The 18,290-nt window shown below is 43.7% G+C and overlaps 1 protein-coding gene across 1 annotated transcript in view; it reads left to right on the forward strand.

Annotated features, from left to right (window-relative positions):
• The window catches only part of LOC130581288 (DNA-binding protein SATB2), a gene marked incomplete at its 5' end in the record, with an annotated part of 70,776 nt that overhangs the window by 27,577 nt on the left and 24,909 nt on the right, over positions 1 to 18,290 (forward strand). Inside the window, 2 exons of the mRNA XM_057379316.1 lie at positions 2,959 to 3,171; positions 7,647 to 7,802. Of these exons, the coding sequence (XP_057235299.1) occupies positions 2,959 to 3,171; positions 7,647 to 7,802 (369 nt within the window). The remainder of the gene's footprint in view (positions 1 to 2,958; positions 3,172 to 7,646; positions 7,803 to 18,290) is intronic.

Consider the following 18,290-nt stretch of genomic DNA (forward strand, 5'->3'; position numbering starts at 1 on the left):
CCGCTTTAAAAATGATGCAGAGGAGTGGAAAAGCAAAGATATTATCAAGCTRCGTGTCCTGAAATGTATCCTGGGAGCTGTGTTCTATGTTGAAGATCTGTTTAGCTATTTAAAGTCAAACTGAGAGTTTCTAGTCCCTGAAGATGATCTTTTAGGWTTGCAGAATTGGTTACTCTGCAAACTGCCAATTTTTTATTTTTATTTTTTAATACGTGAGATGCAAGTAAGTCAGAATGAGCTAATTTAGCCAATGGAATTTTATAAGAAATGTATGTATATGCTGTGGGTTTCCCTCCCTCACTCCCTCCAGCAGAAACATAATTTGCAGAAATGAAAACAGTCTCTGGCTGGCTTTAGGGTTTTCTCAAAAATAGAAACAGTAGTGTTTGTCTGGCTGGGCCAGTTTCCTCACCACACACCTGGTGTATATCACTTTAAAAAATACATTATGCCTCATTAAATTACAATTAAATGAAATAATGATCATTTGTTTTTCTGGAACGAAGATGTTTTGCATATTGAAAGCCTAATTTGTTGCAGGTGACAAAAAGGCTGAACAGATAATTTAATATCACTTTATTTTTTATAATGTTGCTCACTGGTTAGTTTGCATATACTTCAGTAGCTCAGAATTATATTATTGTAAACGTTATTGCTCTCAAGACACTTTATTTTATTGTCCTCCCCTATCACTGAGCTATCTGCTGCTGCTGTTTACCACCGTTGTTGTTTATCTTCAGCTGCAGGAGGACACGAGATTTTTCCCTCATGAGTCAGTTTTCTTATTAGCTCTCCTGCTGTTTRCATGGTTCCTAAGCTGCCAAAGCACTTAGAGGAGCTGCAGAAAAACCCTCTTGGCAGCCAGGTTTCCTACCTGCAGAATAACCCCTGGAGCGGGGCAGGTGCAGCCATCCCTCCCTTAGGACACGATGCTCCTGATGATAGTGCTGCAAAATATTGCTCCATCCCTCTGGCAGGTCAGGATAACACCCTTCTGGAAGCAAAAGTGCAGSCACCAAATCTGCTSCATGAGAAGGAGTTTCTGGTGACAMAGCAGAGCCTTCAAGCACAAGGGTTGGTGTCTCAGGCAGGGAGATAGCTCTCAGTGCCATGACCAAGCCACTCGTGTGTGTGAGCCTCTGATTTACATACAGAGTCAATGACTGCATGGAAAAGTAATTGCTGGCATGCTTTTGCATATGTTTCTGCTCTCCATTTTTGAAATTGCACTATAAATTTAGCGAGGCTAAGATGGGAGGGAGAAAAAACTGTCTTAAGAGTCAGCTTCACGAGCTTTCAGGTCCATTTCTTTCATACTAAAYTCAATTTTTGAAGTTGAGCATTTCTTTTTAAAATACATTTTTTTATGTATATCCTTTCAAAGACACAGGGAATTAGGAATTTAGGGAATTGGTGGAACCAATATTTTRTTTATTTATTTCATTTGCAGAATTTTTCACTGACTTTCAGGGAAAATTTTAATAAGGACTTKCATCGGTCTTGGAATCACACAGGTTGTGGCTTCAAGCTCCTCTRTGTCCTTGTTTGGTTAATCTCCCCCAGCCTATGAGCCTGTCARACTCTAGAAAGCTCTTCAGAATGCCCTTAGCTTCTCTGAGGGGTGATAAATCCTGAGCAAGAGGCCAAATATGTGCATGCAGTTGTGTTGGTCACACAAAATAGCAGAGGACAACCCAACCACTGCAATAGCAGAGGACAACCCAACCACTGCAACTTCTTCAGACTTTTCCCCAGTGCAGCCCCTTTCCACCAGCCAGCTTCTCTCTCCCATCCCATTTCTGAGCAGAGCTCACCATGGTTCCATTCCCACCTCCCATCCTTCAGGTGCCCTCACTGATAATTGCAGAAAAATGTAATTGGGAGTGTCTTAGCTTGGTTTTGTTGATGAGGAGCTGAAAGGATAGAGCCTACCTTCAGGTTGTGTGGGGAGCTTGATTTTGAGCATTTGTCCTATTAAACACTGCTGAAGTAGAGTTTTCACATGTTTGTTTTAGTGTAGGTGTTTAATAGCAGATAAATGCAGATACAGGTACGTAATTTGCTGGTCAGTTGGCTTTGTCAGGAAGCCTGGTAAATAAGATCAATATATACTAAAAATGTTGGCATTTGGTTAATTGGCCAACTGTAGTGACAGTGCTTTTAGCAAGGCTTTTTGAAGGAGATACGGAACGAAATAAATGAGAACTGAATATTCCAGGGTTTGGAGTATCTGGCTGCTTTCTAGTAACATTTTTCTGATRAGAAAGGAGTAAGGAGGGAGGCAGCTTGCCTGGGTCCTGTCTGTGAAGGAACAGCTGTGTAATGGCTTTTGTAAAAACTACATTAATATGGTGTTCATTCATGGTTGCAATGTGAAGCCTGTGGTATTGTAAACTGAGGCATGAAAGAATGGGTTAAATCCCTAAAGCTAGATTCTAAGGTTTTATTATTGCTTCATTTTTCTCCTTTCAGAAATGACTGTCCAAACTGAAATGAACGGACTGTAACATCAAAACCCAGCCAAACGTTTTTCTTTATAAACCTCCTGCACTGTTTAAATGTCGAAACTAAATTTACCAACCTTGGCAGATTTGTCAAAGACGAACAGGATTGCCAAGTGTTCCCAGCTTCAAGTAAAAAGAGAGAGAGAGAGAGAGATCTAACAGCTCCTAAAATATTTGCAGCAAGCACCTGGTGATAACTGTAATTTCTTCTACCCAGTGCACCTACCTTCCTATCCAGCATCTCTGTACTCAGAAGCTTATTACTGTGCCAGAATAGGACAGTCCCAAAATAAACCCCAGCCCCCAGAAGACAAACACTTTTCCTACAAAATATCCCCTCAGGGAGAGCCCATGAGATTCTGATGTAGATTCTCAGTATTGCAACCCAGCTGGTTACACTAAACATGACCAGCTTTTTTTTTTTTTTTTTTTTTTTTTTTTTTTTTCAAACCAGGGTTTGTTGTCAGAGATCCTGCGTAAAGAAGAAGACCCTAGGACAGCTTCCCAGTCCCTCCTGGTAAACTTAAGGGCAATGCAGAATTTCCTCAACTTGCCTGACTCAGAGCGGGATCGTATTTATCAGGATGAGAGAGAGAGAAGTATGAACCCAAACGTGAGCATGGTGTCTTCAGCTGCCAGCAGCCCAAGCTCCTCCAGAACACCCCAGGTAAGATGCAACCCCTTGTTACCTGTTTGTTATGTGGATTATTCCAAGGAAGGAGTTTGTTCCCACCCTTCCCCTGTCTGTTTCTCTCCTTGCCCAGARGAGTTGTAGAAAATCTTTTGTAAGGTTTTGGAGTGGCTGTTAAGAGACTTAGTGGATTTCAGCAAGACATGGTGGTGATTATTCTAGTTTAATCAATGCCACAAATGTAAAAGAGTATGTAACATCGGTGCTTGAAAGAGTACATGTGGGCATTGCTGTTGATATATGTCCATTAAATGGCCATTATAGAATGTATTATAGAAAGACAGTGCATGTAGCTTTTTGCCTGTGTCCATTACCTTCGGTGGAACACTGAGGAAATTTTTGGGCTTCTGGTTCATACATGTTGCAATAAAAAGTGTCTGGTGAGCAGAGGTGCATAGAGCATTAGATAGATATTGTTAGAAAACGCTGGGCTCTGTATCCTGCATAGGAAATCACAGTCCTTGAGTTAGAGGTTTTTACGAGTAAATGTAAAAATGTCCATTTCTCAGGTACAGAAAGTGGGGATGGACAGGGTGCTGGGAAGGAAGATGATGCTTTAGAGCTCCCAAGAAGCTGTTATCTCATCACCTTAACTGCATGTGTTTATTAATGTGCTGTCACCACCCACTCTTCCCTGGGTACGCTGTTCCTTTGCTTCAAGAAAGAGCATCCACATATTGCACTGTGATAGTCATCCCCCCTTGTAGCAGGCTGATGCAGATGTTTACTCTGGAAAATTAGGGTTTTGCACAGGGCTGATGATGAGCTCCTGTCATGACATTTGCCTGACTTGAGTCTGAACTTTCTAACGACACAGACACGATAGGTCAGTTCTAGCACTTTTCTGATCTTTAGGAAATGGGCCTGTGTAACTGTTATAATAGACCACTGAGCACTTCTCATTGAATTCTGTAGCCACAGGTGCTGAAAGTAAGTAAGCAAGGAAATAACTGCTAGGGGGAGAGAAGTTGTACATGCAAACTGACCRTCCTTAGGAAGGATGATTGATTTTGTAGAAACTGTTGAGGTTATTCAGTTTAACCCAGACATGTAGATGCACTTCACCACAATAAATGATGTAAAGAACTGTTTTCACTGAAAGCAGGCGTATCCTGCCAACCGAAATTTGACACTGAATTTTCATTACATGGGAAACTCATTGGATGTTCCTCATCTTTTTACTGATAAGTAAAAATAAAAGACTGTGGGGGAACTATTTTACTATTTAGTGTACCCACTTTCTGCAGTGCTATAGATTGATTGCAGAATTAGCTTACCCCTGTTTATATTTATTGCAATAGGTTTTGTACTAGAGTCAAGCACTGAAAGGAAATCGAGAGTTTAGATGCAATCCAGTGAGAATAAAAATTGGATCTCTTGCCCCATCTCATTCCTGTGTTGACATATGCCATTTTCCCATGCTCTAGCCACAGCTAGAACACAATTTAAAATAATAGACATTTTGCCTGCTTTTGTAAGGGCTAAACGTTGCTAGAAAACCATGCTCTAGAAGTATAAACCAGCCTGTTCTTGCCTTGAGGAATGCAGTAGAATATTGTGAGATTTTTGCTCAGCGAAAGCAGCACACAAAGGTTTGTGTACCCGGTGCTTGCCTGGTGCCCGCCGGATAACATTTCCCCAGCCCTCAGAGGGCCAGCACCACTCAGCACAGGTGCTGTTTTGACAACTTGGACACCTCTGCAAATGAGGCTCTTCCCAGCTCCCGGGCATGCAGCACGGCTACTGTGCTTCCATATGCCTGGGATTAGCTGTGACGAGACAAATGCCATCCTCCAGGCAGCATCAGCCCCCAGGCAGCTCCTTCCCTCCCCTGCAGCCCCTGCTTTGGGGCAGCAGTGGCAAGAGTGCCCCAGCCTTGCAGGAACTGTGTTCATGAGGGAATTGGAACATGGTTTCCATAGATACYGATATCCTGCAGCAGTGCTTTTGGGATGGAGCGTTCTGGGTAGGAGGGGAATGGCAGATACCTGTGGAAATGCCCGTGCAGGCAGTGTGAGGGCATGCAGAGTAACCCAGCTCAGCTCTCCCTGAGTGAGCCAGCCCCAAGCCACCCTTTTGTGATGTCCCTGGCTCAGGACCTGTCTCAAAGTGAGAATGGCAGATTGATCCAGAAAATTGGGTTGCTGTGGGGAAGGGGCTTTGAGCTGTTGGYGGTTGTTGCATGCAAACAGAGCCCCAGCACTAAAGCTTGGGCTGCAGTGCTCTGGCACTCTGGTTGCAAACACTTTTTTTCCCCACTGTTTGCCCCAAGATGTTTCAATAGTGGTGAACTCCTTCTTAGTATCAAGACCTGCTTTGAATCTAGGCCTTTAACATAAAATACTTCATTTTAGTGACTGTGATACTTTGGGTTGGGATTTGCCCTTCCCATTTTGGTGATTAAATAAAAGATGGTGCAGCTTTCAGGGTGTGTAGGGCAGGCCTTTTTCTGATATGTGCCTGTTGACCTAGAAGTGTAGGAGAYCCATGCAGGATGGAGTTATATTTTAAATCTTTTACATGCTAATTTTATTATTCTCAAGATCTCAGACATCCATAATAGCCTTTGAGGCTGTAGTGACCTCGGCTGCTGTGCTTGCCAAAGGCTCCAGTGCCTGGGAAGCCTTTTTTATACCCGACAAATCTCCATTAAATCAGTCCTGACAGACTTGGACAGTCCTTTTCCTTTCCATGAGCTCTTTGTTGTTTTCTTACATTTCCCACAATCCCTGCACTCTCATCTCTCTGTAAACACTGAATTTCAGAGCGGGGTGTCCCTGTTGGTCCCTGTGTCGGGCTGTACCCAGTTGATGGCCTGTGATGGTTTAGCTCTGGCTTTCTGGAGTGTGGTGGCTGTGCTCTGCCCCAGCTGCTGTCCAGCTGTGCCTGCCTGCACACAGAGCTGGCCTTAGGAAAATCTTACCCCTTTTCTGTGTGTCGTGCCCAGGACAGGCAGGGAACAAGCCCAGAGCAGCRCCTGCTGAGCCTGGAGAGTAGGAAAGGGAGAAGATACGTGTTGGTTAAAGCTTTATCTGGAACTAGTGAGAAAGAGTGTTTAGTCTAGAATGTTGTCTTGATTGGATTTTGGCTCCATTATTAATGTGGCCTTGGTACAAAAGAGATGTCAGGAAGGGGAAGGTTTGGAGGACAACAAAACAGAAAAAGAAGTTCTGAGGGTTTGGTTTTGCCTGGTTAACCTTCCCATTAACAAATAAACACTTGGGCATGGCTGCCTAGTTAAAAATTAACATTAACGTAAATAAACTATGTACTCTAGCAAACTTCAACTCTGACACAAAACCGGTATCCTTCTGAAAAGKTTCCTAATTGGGCCAAATATTAGCTTCCCTGGGCTGTATGGGTGGTTTAGATCTCTTGGGAAGTGTGAGCTTTGCCATTTAGGTTGYGCTCTTTCCTAAGACCTTTACATCTCAAGAGAAACCTGAGATTTTGTATCAGTAACCCACATGTTTCCCTTAAAAGGTGTAAGGGGTGCAGTGATCAGCCCTGGTAGGTAAATGAGATGTTGTCTCCAAGGGGCAGCTGGTGCTGGGAGCACTCAGTGAGCATCACACCACCCTCACCCCCTCACCTGCCACTGCAYTCTGGGCAGCACCAGTCCAAGAGCCTTTACAATCATCCTCTCACAGCCTTSTGAACTGAATTGATAGCAGCCTTGYAGGGCTAGTCCAGCCCAGGGAAAGTACTGGCAGCATCCGTGATTGTCCTTCATTTGTCACAGAAGCTGATGGGAAATCATTCAATTAAAAGGAGTGCAGTGGAATACACAAAATCTCAATATGAGTTTAGGAGAATGAGGGCAACACATCAAAGGCATGCCAAAGCCCAGCTTTATGAAATGTTTTTTTTTTTTTCATTTCCACTGATTTCCTAGGTGAAATTAGGTGACTGTCTGGCTAGCATAATGAAGATAAGGCTGGGAAACCATACATACTCAAGTGACATACGTATAGTTTTAATAAAGCATGAGGGAGCCTTGAGGGAGTGCATTAAATTGAGTAATAATTTATTATTTAGAGACCTCTACCCATTTACTCATTTTTTCTGGGAGAATTGGCTCTTCCTCCAAGGTGTAGGCCACTCTTAGAGAGGGGGGAGAAGGTAGAGSCTGGTGGCTGTGCTGTAGCTGACTGGCAAAGCCAATGTCTGCACTGCCTGCAGCCCAGCTACCTTTGCTGTTGTTGAGCTGCTCAGTAAACACGCTGGGAGAGGGAGAGGGGGAGAGTTGACAGGGCCTTGCATGTCCTATAGGAATGCACTGCAATTATTTCCAATCACAATTAACCTGATTAGAATAATGGACAGGAAGTGTCCCTCTGTAGCTAATGCAGTTTGGCATCAGCTGACTGAAATCCTTTGATAATTTCTGCACAGATGGCTGGGCTGAAAGCAGCACTTTTTTAATTATTATTTTCATGGTCTCTTGGTAGGCCAAAACCTCGACACCAACAACAGACCTCCCCATTAAGGCGGACAGCGCCAACGTCAACATCACAGCTGCCATTTATGATGAGATCCAACAGGAGATGAAAAGGGCCAAGGTATCTCAAGCTCTGTTTGCCAAAGTGGCTGCCAATAAAAGTCAGGTGAGTGGTATAGAGGATTTCATTGTTGTGGGGCTTTCTGGGGTTTTGTTTTTAAAGCARATTCTGGGGCTGGGACTAGATCCATCTCTTCCTCCCACCAATAAAATTACATCTGTTCCTACAATAATAACAATTTTCGTCTCTGGGGAACCTGTCATGTTCGGCTTTTGCCTGCTTAAGTGGTTTCCTTTTCCCTTTTAAAAGAGGCTGAGGAAAGGGTCAGCTCGAAGCCAAGCTTTTTCTCCCCTTTTGTACAAACATATATGTCTTTTCCCACGTGTGRTATATAACTTACATCTCTGCTAGTAGGACAAGGAACTTTCAAAATGGWGGTATCCTACTCGTTCAGCAGGTAATGAAATTGCTTTCTCAAGTGGTTACTGAGGTAAGGCAATGGGAAATGGGTGTATTAGGCAGGTGTTTCCTTTTTAGCATGTTGTATGTGCTGCATATGGTATTGCCATGTGAATAATTCACRTCGGATCCAATAATTTTTACAAAAAGGCATGAGAAGGCACTGCAGTGAATTCTCCTGGATTCGTTTCTACCTTGGGTGTAAAAAATACATGTGGGCAAACCTAGGTYGGGGTGAAATTCCTGAAGAGAATCCATTAATTTAAAAATTTCATCCAACTCTTTAAAAAAATATAATGCACCAGAAGGGATTTTGTGGAAAGGAGGACAGACAGATTTTTTTTGAAGGGCAAAAAGCAAGTGGATTGGAGATTGTTGGAAGGAATTGTTTACCCAGTGAAAAGAGCTGCTTCTGATCCTGGATGAAATTATTCATTTGTGCTAGGAGAGGGCATCAGTATGCACACAAAAATGCACAAATGTGCATGTGACAATGARAGAGTGGGATAAAAGTATCTAGGTGCAATCCACTCTGAAAAATGCAGGGAAACAATATTATAGTCATTAAAGTAGATGTAAAATAAGTGGTTGAAAGGCATATAAATAAAAACATCAAAAGCTATCAAAGCACACGGGAAAGCCTTGTCCTTGTCACAGGTATTTGTGCCCTGACACATGGAGATCTGATTAATTTTTTCYTCTTCATGTAATCATTCATTTTCTTTGTCTTTTGCTTTCTCTTGTCAGGGTRCAGGGGTTACAGTCCCTCTACCCCCCAAACCAAATCCCAGGCTCAGTATGAAATACATAAAAGGAAAATACCATGGAACCCTCTTAAACTGTTAAATGCATAAAAATCTCATGTACCACATGGCAAAATATAATGAGAACTGGAGCTGTTAAACGAATAAAGCTGTTAAAAGCATAATGCCACTTGGCACAACTACTGTGCATTTAACGGTTTTCCACTGTGTAATAAATGACATATGTGGTAAACGTGCAGTAAATATAAAAACTGCACAATTGATTTTGCAAACGTGCCCCTTATTCTTTACTCCACGCAGATATCGGAGTTCCACCCAGGATCCGGACTGGACAGCTTTTAATAAGGAGTGTTTARCACAGACCGAATGCCAGCCTTTCTGAGGTTTAGCTTAAAATTGCCTGCAAGCTTCCTGTCATTATACCCAGAGGCTTCTTGAAATAGAGAGGGACTGAACCACCCAACAATAATTTGGGTGGCTCACCAGCTTTGGTCTGTGCCAGCTTGAGTGCACTTCTCCGGCAGCATTGCACCCCGGTGCCAAAACAAAAATAAGATCTGTAGTCTTTCACGTGGAAAAAAAAAAAGCAGGGCAGATTTTGAATGCCAGATGCAAAAGGTTAAGAACAGGATCCACAAATGTTACTGTTTAAAGCAGAGTTACTGCACATAAAGGTTTTGTTTCTTCAGCAGCAGTGAATAAAGAAGTGTTTCTGAGGCTGATGTTTCTTTTGTTTTGCAGCCTTGCCAAAGCAGTGCTGGCTCCCTGGGATGGCCCAGCATTCACCATGCTGAGATGTCATAGCGCTCTGCTGGAGCATGAAAGTGCTTTATGGGGGCACTGGAAGGCAGGGCCAGCCCAGGCACAGCCAAGAGGCTCCCCCTGCCCCAAAGCCCACCTGTGTGCCTGCCCTGGCCTGGCTCGGTGTGTCACTTTGAGCAGTGTCACTTTGTCACTGTGGGGTGCTGCTGCTGCTGGGGAGCTCTGTGGCCCCGAGTGCCAAAAGCAAGGACACAGCTGCCTGTGTAGGTGACAGCCACGGTGTCACGGTCAGCGTGGTGCCTTAGGTCTAGCTCATCTGGAAACGGGCAGTTGGGTGTTCCCTGTGCTTTGCACAGCCAGCTGTGCCAGTTGTGGGCATTTCTGGTGMAAATGCTGCTGATTTCAGCAGCTAAGTTACATGGTGGGAAGCRCTGATTGAAAACTGCCCATGTTTGCAGAAGAGAGGTTTTGAAAGCGGGGAGAAAAGAACTAGTCTGAGACTTGGCTTGGACTCTCCGCCAAGGTTCGTTCACTTGCTGTTCTCCACAGGCCTGGCTTGTGTTGCTTTGGCTTCCTCTATTATTCCCTCACCCCAGACTACTGAGAGGCTTCCAGTTTGCTAACAAGGCATGTGTTATGTTGGGCGCTGCTGTTCTGTCAACAGCAATCCACGGTGCTGTGAGATCTTCACAGTTTTAGCAGGCAGTGAATCTCCGACAGGGATGTTTTGACATTTTATACWCAGGGCTGTATGTCATGTGCCCCAGAGAACATCCAGAGGCAATGGAGGTCTCGTTTCCTCTTCTGTCTCTGTACAGGAAGAGTGGTACCCACTGAAAACAGTTATTGGAAGAGGCATCATCCACTGGTGGAGTTGATTGACCTCTAAATGAACAAGTAACCATCTTTATTCTTAAGTCATGGCAGAGTCTCAGCATCTGTAGAGGAGGGCAGGTTCTAGAAATTGCAAATAACAGAGCACACAAGTCAACATAAACGCAAGTTTCAGAGCCTCATGGGCCTCTCACCATACTACTAAGGTAGTATGGTGAGAATTCTTCAAGGGAATCCACCTTTGTAAAGATTTCAAGCCATTAATTTTAGACATTGACTTATTCATCACTTWTTTACCTTAATATGCATTTTATTCCTTACAACTTACATCTAGATATTTTTACCATTTGTGAAGTGCTGTGCATCCCTTTGCATTTTTGCAGCCAGCTGGAGCTGAGAGCTCAGTGCMCTCCCAACACAGCCTCCAAAGCTGCCCTCCTGTTTTAGTTGCAACTGTTAGTGATGTCCCTGATGGACAACAGGATTGTCTGGGAATGCCCTTTGTCCTTTTGGTGGCTAAACCTGCGACCTGTATTACCACATTGGGAATGTTTCTGAGTGTGGCTGGCACACCAGACTTTGGTTTCCAGTCTACACTTTGGGCTCCCCTGGTTATATTTAATTCACAAGAAGATGGGTTTCTGGTGTASCATTTCAGAGCAGTTTGGGTGGCCTGTGTGTGTGCAGAGCTCCCACTGGAGCACTACATCTCAGTGGGATAGGCTGAGATTTTGGCCTGAGATTACTGCAAGTTTGGACTGCTGGTCTTTARAACTGGCTTCTACATTCAGTTCTGCTACTGYTCTACAGTACAACTTCAGGAAAWCCATTTCCCYCATGACCATGTGCCTGCAYTYCTCTAATGCTGTGCAGCAGCATCAYCCCTTTGACTTCTGCTAATGAGAGTCCTATGAGAGGCTGTGCTGTGCTCAGTCATTTCTTAGTCTTTGTAAACCAAGTTTAGAAATGTAGTTCTGTTCATAATGAACAGTCACTATCGAAATAAATAGTAGGCACAGTTGGCTGAAGCCCTTGTTGACAGTCTGAGGGAGGGCAGAGYTTGTATGAACATGGAGGTCAAACTTTCCACAGTTCTCCCAGGGCAGGAGACTTCTTTGTCAGACTGGAGTGGCATGGGGAAGCAGGGTGCATGTTGCTGGGGATCAGCCCTGGGAAGGGTAAATGGAAACTTTACCAGCCCAGTGAAAACTAGAAGTATAACCTTGAAACTAAAATTCTTTTCAAGACACTGGAGTTTGTTCCCATTGCATCGTTGTAAAACAAGAGAGACCCCATGGAGCAACATTTGAAAAAATGTTAARCTACCACAGCTTAGTCTCAGGGTTGTATCTTTACCCTGTTGAAAAGTAAGCAAACAAGCAATAAACTTGATGAGGGTTTGAGTTTGGGGGTAGAATAGCCCTTCAGCTGAGACCTTTCAGGTAAAGAAAATCCCAGGCCTACGGATAGAAATCACCACGACAGTTCATTGCCTTCCCTCCAACTTTTCTTTTCCATGCCAAGATCCCTGCCTCATTGCCARTTCTCTGGCCAAGGAGGGTGTTAGCCCACAGTAGATGGGACTCAACACCATGGCCACCTTCCCATGCCCTTACCTCCTGCTCATCCTCCAAGAAGGAAGGGCATTGAGAGAGGAATAAGCAGTGTCACTTTGAGGAAGGATTAGCTCTAGAAACCCTTAATTTCATCCTTCCCTCTCTTTCCTTCCCAACTTACATTCCCTTGTTTTCATTTGATGGGAAGGGATGCTTTCTCTCTCCCTTTTAGCTTATAATAGGAGTTTTCCATGGCYTTAAACTAATTAGCTTCCAGTGCTGATGAACAGCAGCCAGGAAAAGCAGCTGGGGGTGAAGATGTGTAGTGTAAATAGTGTGTGTATACAGGGCACTTCTTACAGTTTTATCATCTCAGTACCTTTATGATGCTGTGAATCTCCACAGCTGGGGCATATCTGTTGTGCTGATATTTTGATGTTCTTGGAGGAAATACAGAAAGACATTTCTCTCCTTGACTGAAGTTAAAATTTCTTTGAAGTACCTTTGGGCTAGAGCTTCTCTTTTACAGATTTGTATATGCAGTCACTGTCCCCATCTAGGACAAGAGAAGTGGGTCCAWATGAACCTCAGGAGGTTTGACGAGGCCAAGTGCAGTGTTCTGTGCCTGGTCAGGGCAACCCCAGTATCAGCACAGGCTAGGGGATGAAGGGATTGAGAACTGCCTGGCCAAGGAGGACTTGTGGRTGCTGGTGGATGAAAAGCTGGACAAGTGCTGTCAAAGTGCACTCTAAGCTCAAAAGGCCAAATCTGTCCTGGGTTGCAGCCAAAGCAGCGTGATTGAGGTTGAGGAAGGTGATTCCTACCCTCTGCTCTGCTCTGCTCTGGTGAGACCCCAACTGGAGCACCAMATCCAGCTCTGGGGTCCCCAGCACARGAAKGRCTTCAAMCTGTTGGAGCAAGTCCAGAGKGGGSCAYAAAAACAATCCAATGGCTCAAGCACCTCTYCTGTGAAGTCAGGCTRAGAGAGTCAGAGCTGTTCAAGAGAAGGCTCCAGGGAGACCTGATTGCAGCCTTTCTGTACTTAAATGGGGCTTTTTTGGCAGGGCCTGTTGTGACAGGGCAAGGGGTAATGGTTTGAAACTAAAATAGGGCAGATTCAGATTAGATATAAGRAAGAAACTTTTTACAATGAGGGTGATGAAACACTGGAACAGGCTGCTCACAGAAATGGCAGATTCCCCATGCCTTGAAACATTCAAGGTCAGGTTRGACTCTGAGCAGCCTGATCTAYTGAAGATAGAGCCCCTGCTCATTGCAGGGGGATTCGACTAGAGACCTTTAAAGGTTCCTTCCAACCTAAACTRTTCTATRTTCTRTGACAGCATCTGCAGCAGTGCWTTGGGCTCTCAGCAGCTGAGTGAATAAGGGATGTTGTGGAGCTGGGGCTTTGCTCATGAAGTCCTTGGCAGACCTGGCAGCTGATGGTGGGCTGCTTGCCCTAACCACTTCCTCTCCAGTGTGGAGAGAAGCTAGTTTGAACTTGGCATGCTGGAAATATTGAAATATCCTCGGTGCACAGCATCCTTCCCTCTAAGGCCAAAAAGTATAAGTGGACTTGATGTTCCCATGACTCTAATGTACTTCAGGGCTCATGTATATCATTCCTTTTGTTGTATATCATGCTTTGTGAGGCTAGTGAGAAACTGTCCCTCATGAAAGTGCTTTGCATTTTGCCTTGAATTTTTTGGGGAGRAAAAGTACCAAGCATTTCAGAAAATCCAGACTGTTGAGTGATTAACCTTGAACTGTATCAAAATGCTCCAAGWAAAGCTTCTCAGGTTCAGTCCCCCTCCCCCGGCCCTCATCAAGAATTCATTGAAGCCACGATAAAACTCTCCATTACAGTTAGTCTTTTATCCATTTCAGTTTTCTTGATTAGGTTATCTTGAATCATTAGGGGGTTTATTTATTTTAATAGACACTTATTGGATTCATGGTAAGAGAGTTTGGTGACTAAGGAACAAGAGTTGAATATTAYCTGGCTCATTTCACACTGCAGAGAGTCCCAAACTGAGCAGAGAGAAGAGATGCTGAGGAAGTTTGTCTGGAGGGCTCCTGTGAACCCCCAAGGGAAGAGAGCCTTTTTTTGGGGAATGCAGTATTTCTTTACTAATCTTTCAAGACTTGCATCAATCATTGCTGCTTTTTTTTCCTTTTGTCACATATGTTGACATTTTCTGCACTGATGATGTGGGTGAGGAAATGGCCTTTTACATTTATTTTTGAAATTTATTCTTGAATCACTCTAACTAAAAACTCTTCATTTGCCTACTTATGCTTTCACTAGAGACCCTAGGAAATGTCAGTACAGAAAACTAATTGTATTATTATTATTATTGCTGTTATTATTGATATCATTGTCATTATTGTTACTAATTTTAATCGAAGTGCAAGGAAACACAAGGTCAGTTTAGCTGCACGTTTATCCATGCTCACATCAGAACAGCTGCCTGTGACTAAGTCACCATGGATACCCAACTGCCACCTCCTGCAGTGGCTTTTGGCAAAGTGTAAACACTGTCCTGTACCACAGCATGACTGTGAGCCTGAACCCTTCCCATGTGCTTTCTTTGTCCTTGGTCAGGAATGTGCTCCTTGGCAGGGCAGCAGATCTGCAGGAAGCACTTTTGGGGTCAGTGTTTTCATGCACACCTTCACTGAGTGCTGGAAAAACCCACCTTACTGTAGTCTGGTCCCTCTGGCTGCTGGGGCAGGGTACACCCAGCAAAAGTGAAAGGGTCAAACTACTAAAAAGGGCTCAGGGATAAGCAACAGAGCATATGGCTCAGGACTGCTGCACCAGCTAGCTGTCCTCGAGGCGGCTTCAGTGCGCCAGGGCTCGTGCTTTGGTGTTCTAAGCATGCTGTTTCTCTAACAGCATAAAAGCACAATGGCAATGGGAATGGCTTTCCGCAGATTTTTTTTTGTTGTTGTTTGCTTAGCTGTGTAGAAATGTATTTAATTAGAAGACRGAGAGGTTAAAAATAGGACATTAATATGATATTATTTTTTTTTTATCAAACAAAATGCTTAGAAAATGTTTATCTTGTCTCATGAGAACAACAAAAAAAAAGAGGCCAGCACTTCTCTGCAGTGATCTTTAATGAGCTAAATTGAGCYGCATTCTTGATGCCTCTAGAAGTTTTGGGGTGAAATGAAGGAAGTTCTGAGCAGAATTCCTCATAACCACAAGCACTGGGTGTGCCTGAATGTAGAGCCAAAAGCATCCTTTAATTGTGCTGTTTGTGCTCCTCTTATTTTTAACGGAAGACATTCCCGTTTGAGAACCTTAGAAGGTGACATTAGGGGCTGGATTCTGCCACCCATATTGTCACTGGCAGATATCAGACTCTGGTAACTCTCTGGTGGCAGCCAAGGGGGCTGTTTGTGGGATGGAGCCAGACCTGTGATGTGCAGGGGAGGCAGGACCAAAAACACAACATGTTATGGGTCTGGGAAAGGCTGTGTTATTCGTTAGATTTTTCAGAATACTTTCACAGAAGTTGTGTATTTACTTGTAAAGCAGTGAGCTCAGATGCTGTGGATGAGTGGGGGGAAAAAGGTGGTGAGATAATGTCTCCTTCACTTTTCCTTCTTCATGCCAATAAATGCAACTGTAGATGAAAATTCACTGTGAATGGCTGTAGCTCCAAAAATTTATGTATGTTAGCATTTCTTAAATGAAATAATCCTCCTGGAAAGCTCTGTGTAACATACACAGACCCCAAAGAAATAAATAAAAGAAAATAAAAAAATTTTAACCAAAAAACGGCAAGTTGAGATTTTTAACAGTAAAAGGAGATTTTGTGTATTAATAATTCATGAGTTCTCATTGAACATGCACGAAGAAACGGTGCTATTCAATAGAGAATACTGTCATCTGTCACTGTTTTATTTGACATTTACACTTWTTTTTTTTTTTTTTTTGCCTGGTACTGCAAAACTTTCTTGGATGGCGTGCTAAGATTATTTAAATAAATAATTAAAAAAAGCCAATGCAGACTTTTCATCTGTTCATGGGGAAGGCAGTTACTTGCAGCCATAAAGAATGTGTGAGTAAGCTGCGGCACGCTGTGTTTTCTCACGTATTAGTCCAAGCTATTGCCTAATAAACAGTCCTATAGATGGACAGATAAGGTCTTGAATGATTGCTTGAATAAAGAGAGGGAAGGGTAGAAAAAGAGCAGCGAAAGGACAGATGCAGATAAGTGTACACATGCACGCAGCGKGTATGCGTGTGTATGTGTGGGGGTGAGCGAATAATGGCTCTTGTGAAGAAAGCTGACACAAATACATTGCAAAAATAAATATTTATAAATGGCGCTGGGGGAGATCCAGTCTCGCACAACGTGAGAGGAGACAGGGCATTTAGCACAATGACAATTCAGTTAGGCGCACCTTGCAATTTCTTGCTAATATTAGGCTCATGGAAATCTTTCTGCTCTGTAGGTTAGTTATTATTTATAAAAATCACAGAACCAGCTGATACATTCATAAGCTAATTATTGTAGCAGCTGGGTACACATGGTGCAATATGTCTGAGGCTGTGAAGTATCACAGATTTCTTGGGGCCTGCTGTGGTGGGGGTGTGCTGTTGAAGGCTAGATCCCTTAATCTGATCAGCCAAGCAAATACTTTGTGGGGAAACTGGATTAATATCTCTCTAAATACCACGGATGTGCTTCACCTTCAGAACCAGGCTCCTTTAAACGTGCCATTAGCTTAACTCCTCTGGGGAATGGAGAAGTTCTCAGGTGTCCTCAGGATGGCGGGGTCCTTGCCTGGTGCCTCCCTTTGCCAGAAATTAATTTGGTTTGCTCGTGTCTGCACACATGGTCACACTGCAGTCTAATCTTTTCCCTAATAGCTCCAAGGTCAGGACCTCGCATGTTGCCAGGCAAATTGAGCGCTATCCTTCTCAAAGACTAATGGCAGCGAGTGCCTAGTCCGTAATGAGGCCTGTAGTGTTGCTCTAAGTGATTGTAATGAGTGCTGATTATAACGGGACAGATAAATCAAAGCGCGGCAGTCGCCACTGGGCTGCCCGGTCCAGCTCTGCCGAGGGGAGGTGGCCGTGCTGAGCTGTCCCTGCGTTCTGCATCCTGCCCCAGGCCAGCCCAGCAATGGGCTTGTTCTRTATTTTCTGTTTTATGCTGGGTCTTCGTGCTGCGGCATCCCCCAGGAGGTGTTAAACGTACCTGCTTGAAATATTTTGGAACAGGTGAGCTGGAGACTTCTTCAGATCACTGAAAACAGGGAGAAACAGGAGCTTATTTTTTTCTACAGATTTTCCATTTCAAAAATTGTTTCTTTTGTATAGAGGAACCCCTGAAAAAACACTGTGGAGATGGGAGGTTTTCTTCCTATCTTTTTGCTAAAAGAGAGAAAGTTTTGGGGGATTACTGAGCAGCAGAAAGAGGAGAACTGAGGGTAAGGGATGTGGCCAAACCACGTTAAAATGCAGACTTCACCTGGCTGAGATATTGCCCAAATACCAATCCAAATATTTTGAAAATACAACAYAGAGGTTTTTTTTTCCCTAAGTAAATGATTAGATATCTTGTTTTCATCCTTGCCCACCCCCCAGCCCTCCTAGTTTATTGCAAGAAAAGATCAGGTCTGCACAAATGTGGCCTCTCACTTGTAAAAACAAGGCAGTGTTGTGTTACAGATTAGTTTATAAATCCCTGGTGGCTTCACAGTTCAGTGCCTACAGCTGCTGCAGATGGGCCTGGGTTTTTGTCTCTTCGYTGTGCTGCAGCCGGCAGTTGAAGGAGAAAATGGAATGATCAGGTTATTAACATGTAGGCCGTGAGGAAGAGGCTGCACAATGAGAACAGCTGGTGTTGCTGTCTTGGCTGATGCAGCGGAGATAATCAAATCTTGCCTTTTTTGGGGGGGTGAAGGCAGAAGACACAGTGGAGAGTAAGACAAACAACGGCTTATGATATTATACACGGGGTTTAGAGTGCGCGGTAGAAGTTGTCAATGGCTTACAAGTTGTTACACAAAAAAAGCAATAGCAAAAAGCCCCCCTGTGGGYTGGTAATGAACCCGGCCACTCAGCTTGCTCTGGTCACCGTTCAGAAAAACACAGTTTTGGCTACTTCTTGTACCAAACATTTTTAACATTGATCAAGCTATCTTTTAGGTATTGTAAGGTGCCTGTCAAAATGGTGTCAGAATGCTGAGCTGTA

Source organism: Malurus melanocephalus, unplaced genomic scaffold (genome assembly GCF_030028575.1).
Source record: "Malurus melanocephalus ecotype Western Australia unplaced genomic scaffold, MMel_1.1 scaffold_401, whole genome shotgun sequence".
NCBI classification, from domain to species: Eukaryota; Metazoa; Chordata; class Aves; order Passeriformes; family Maluridae; genus Malurus; species Malurus melanocephalus.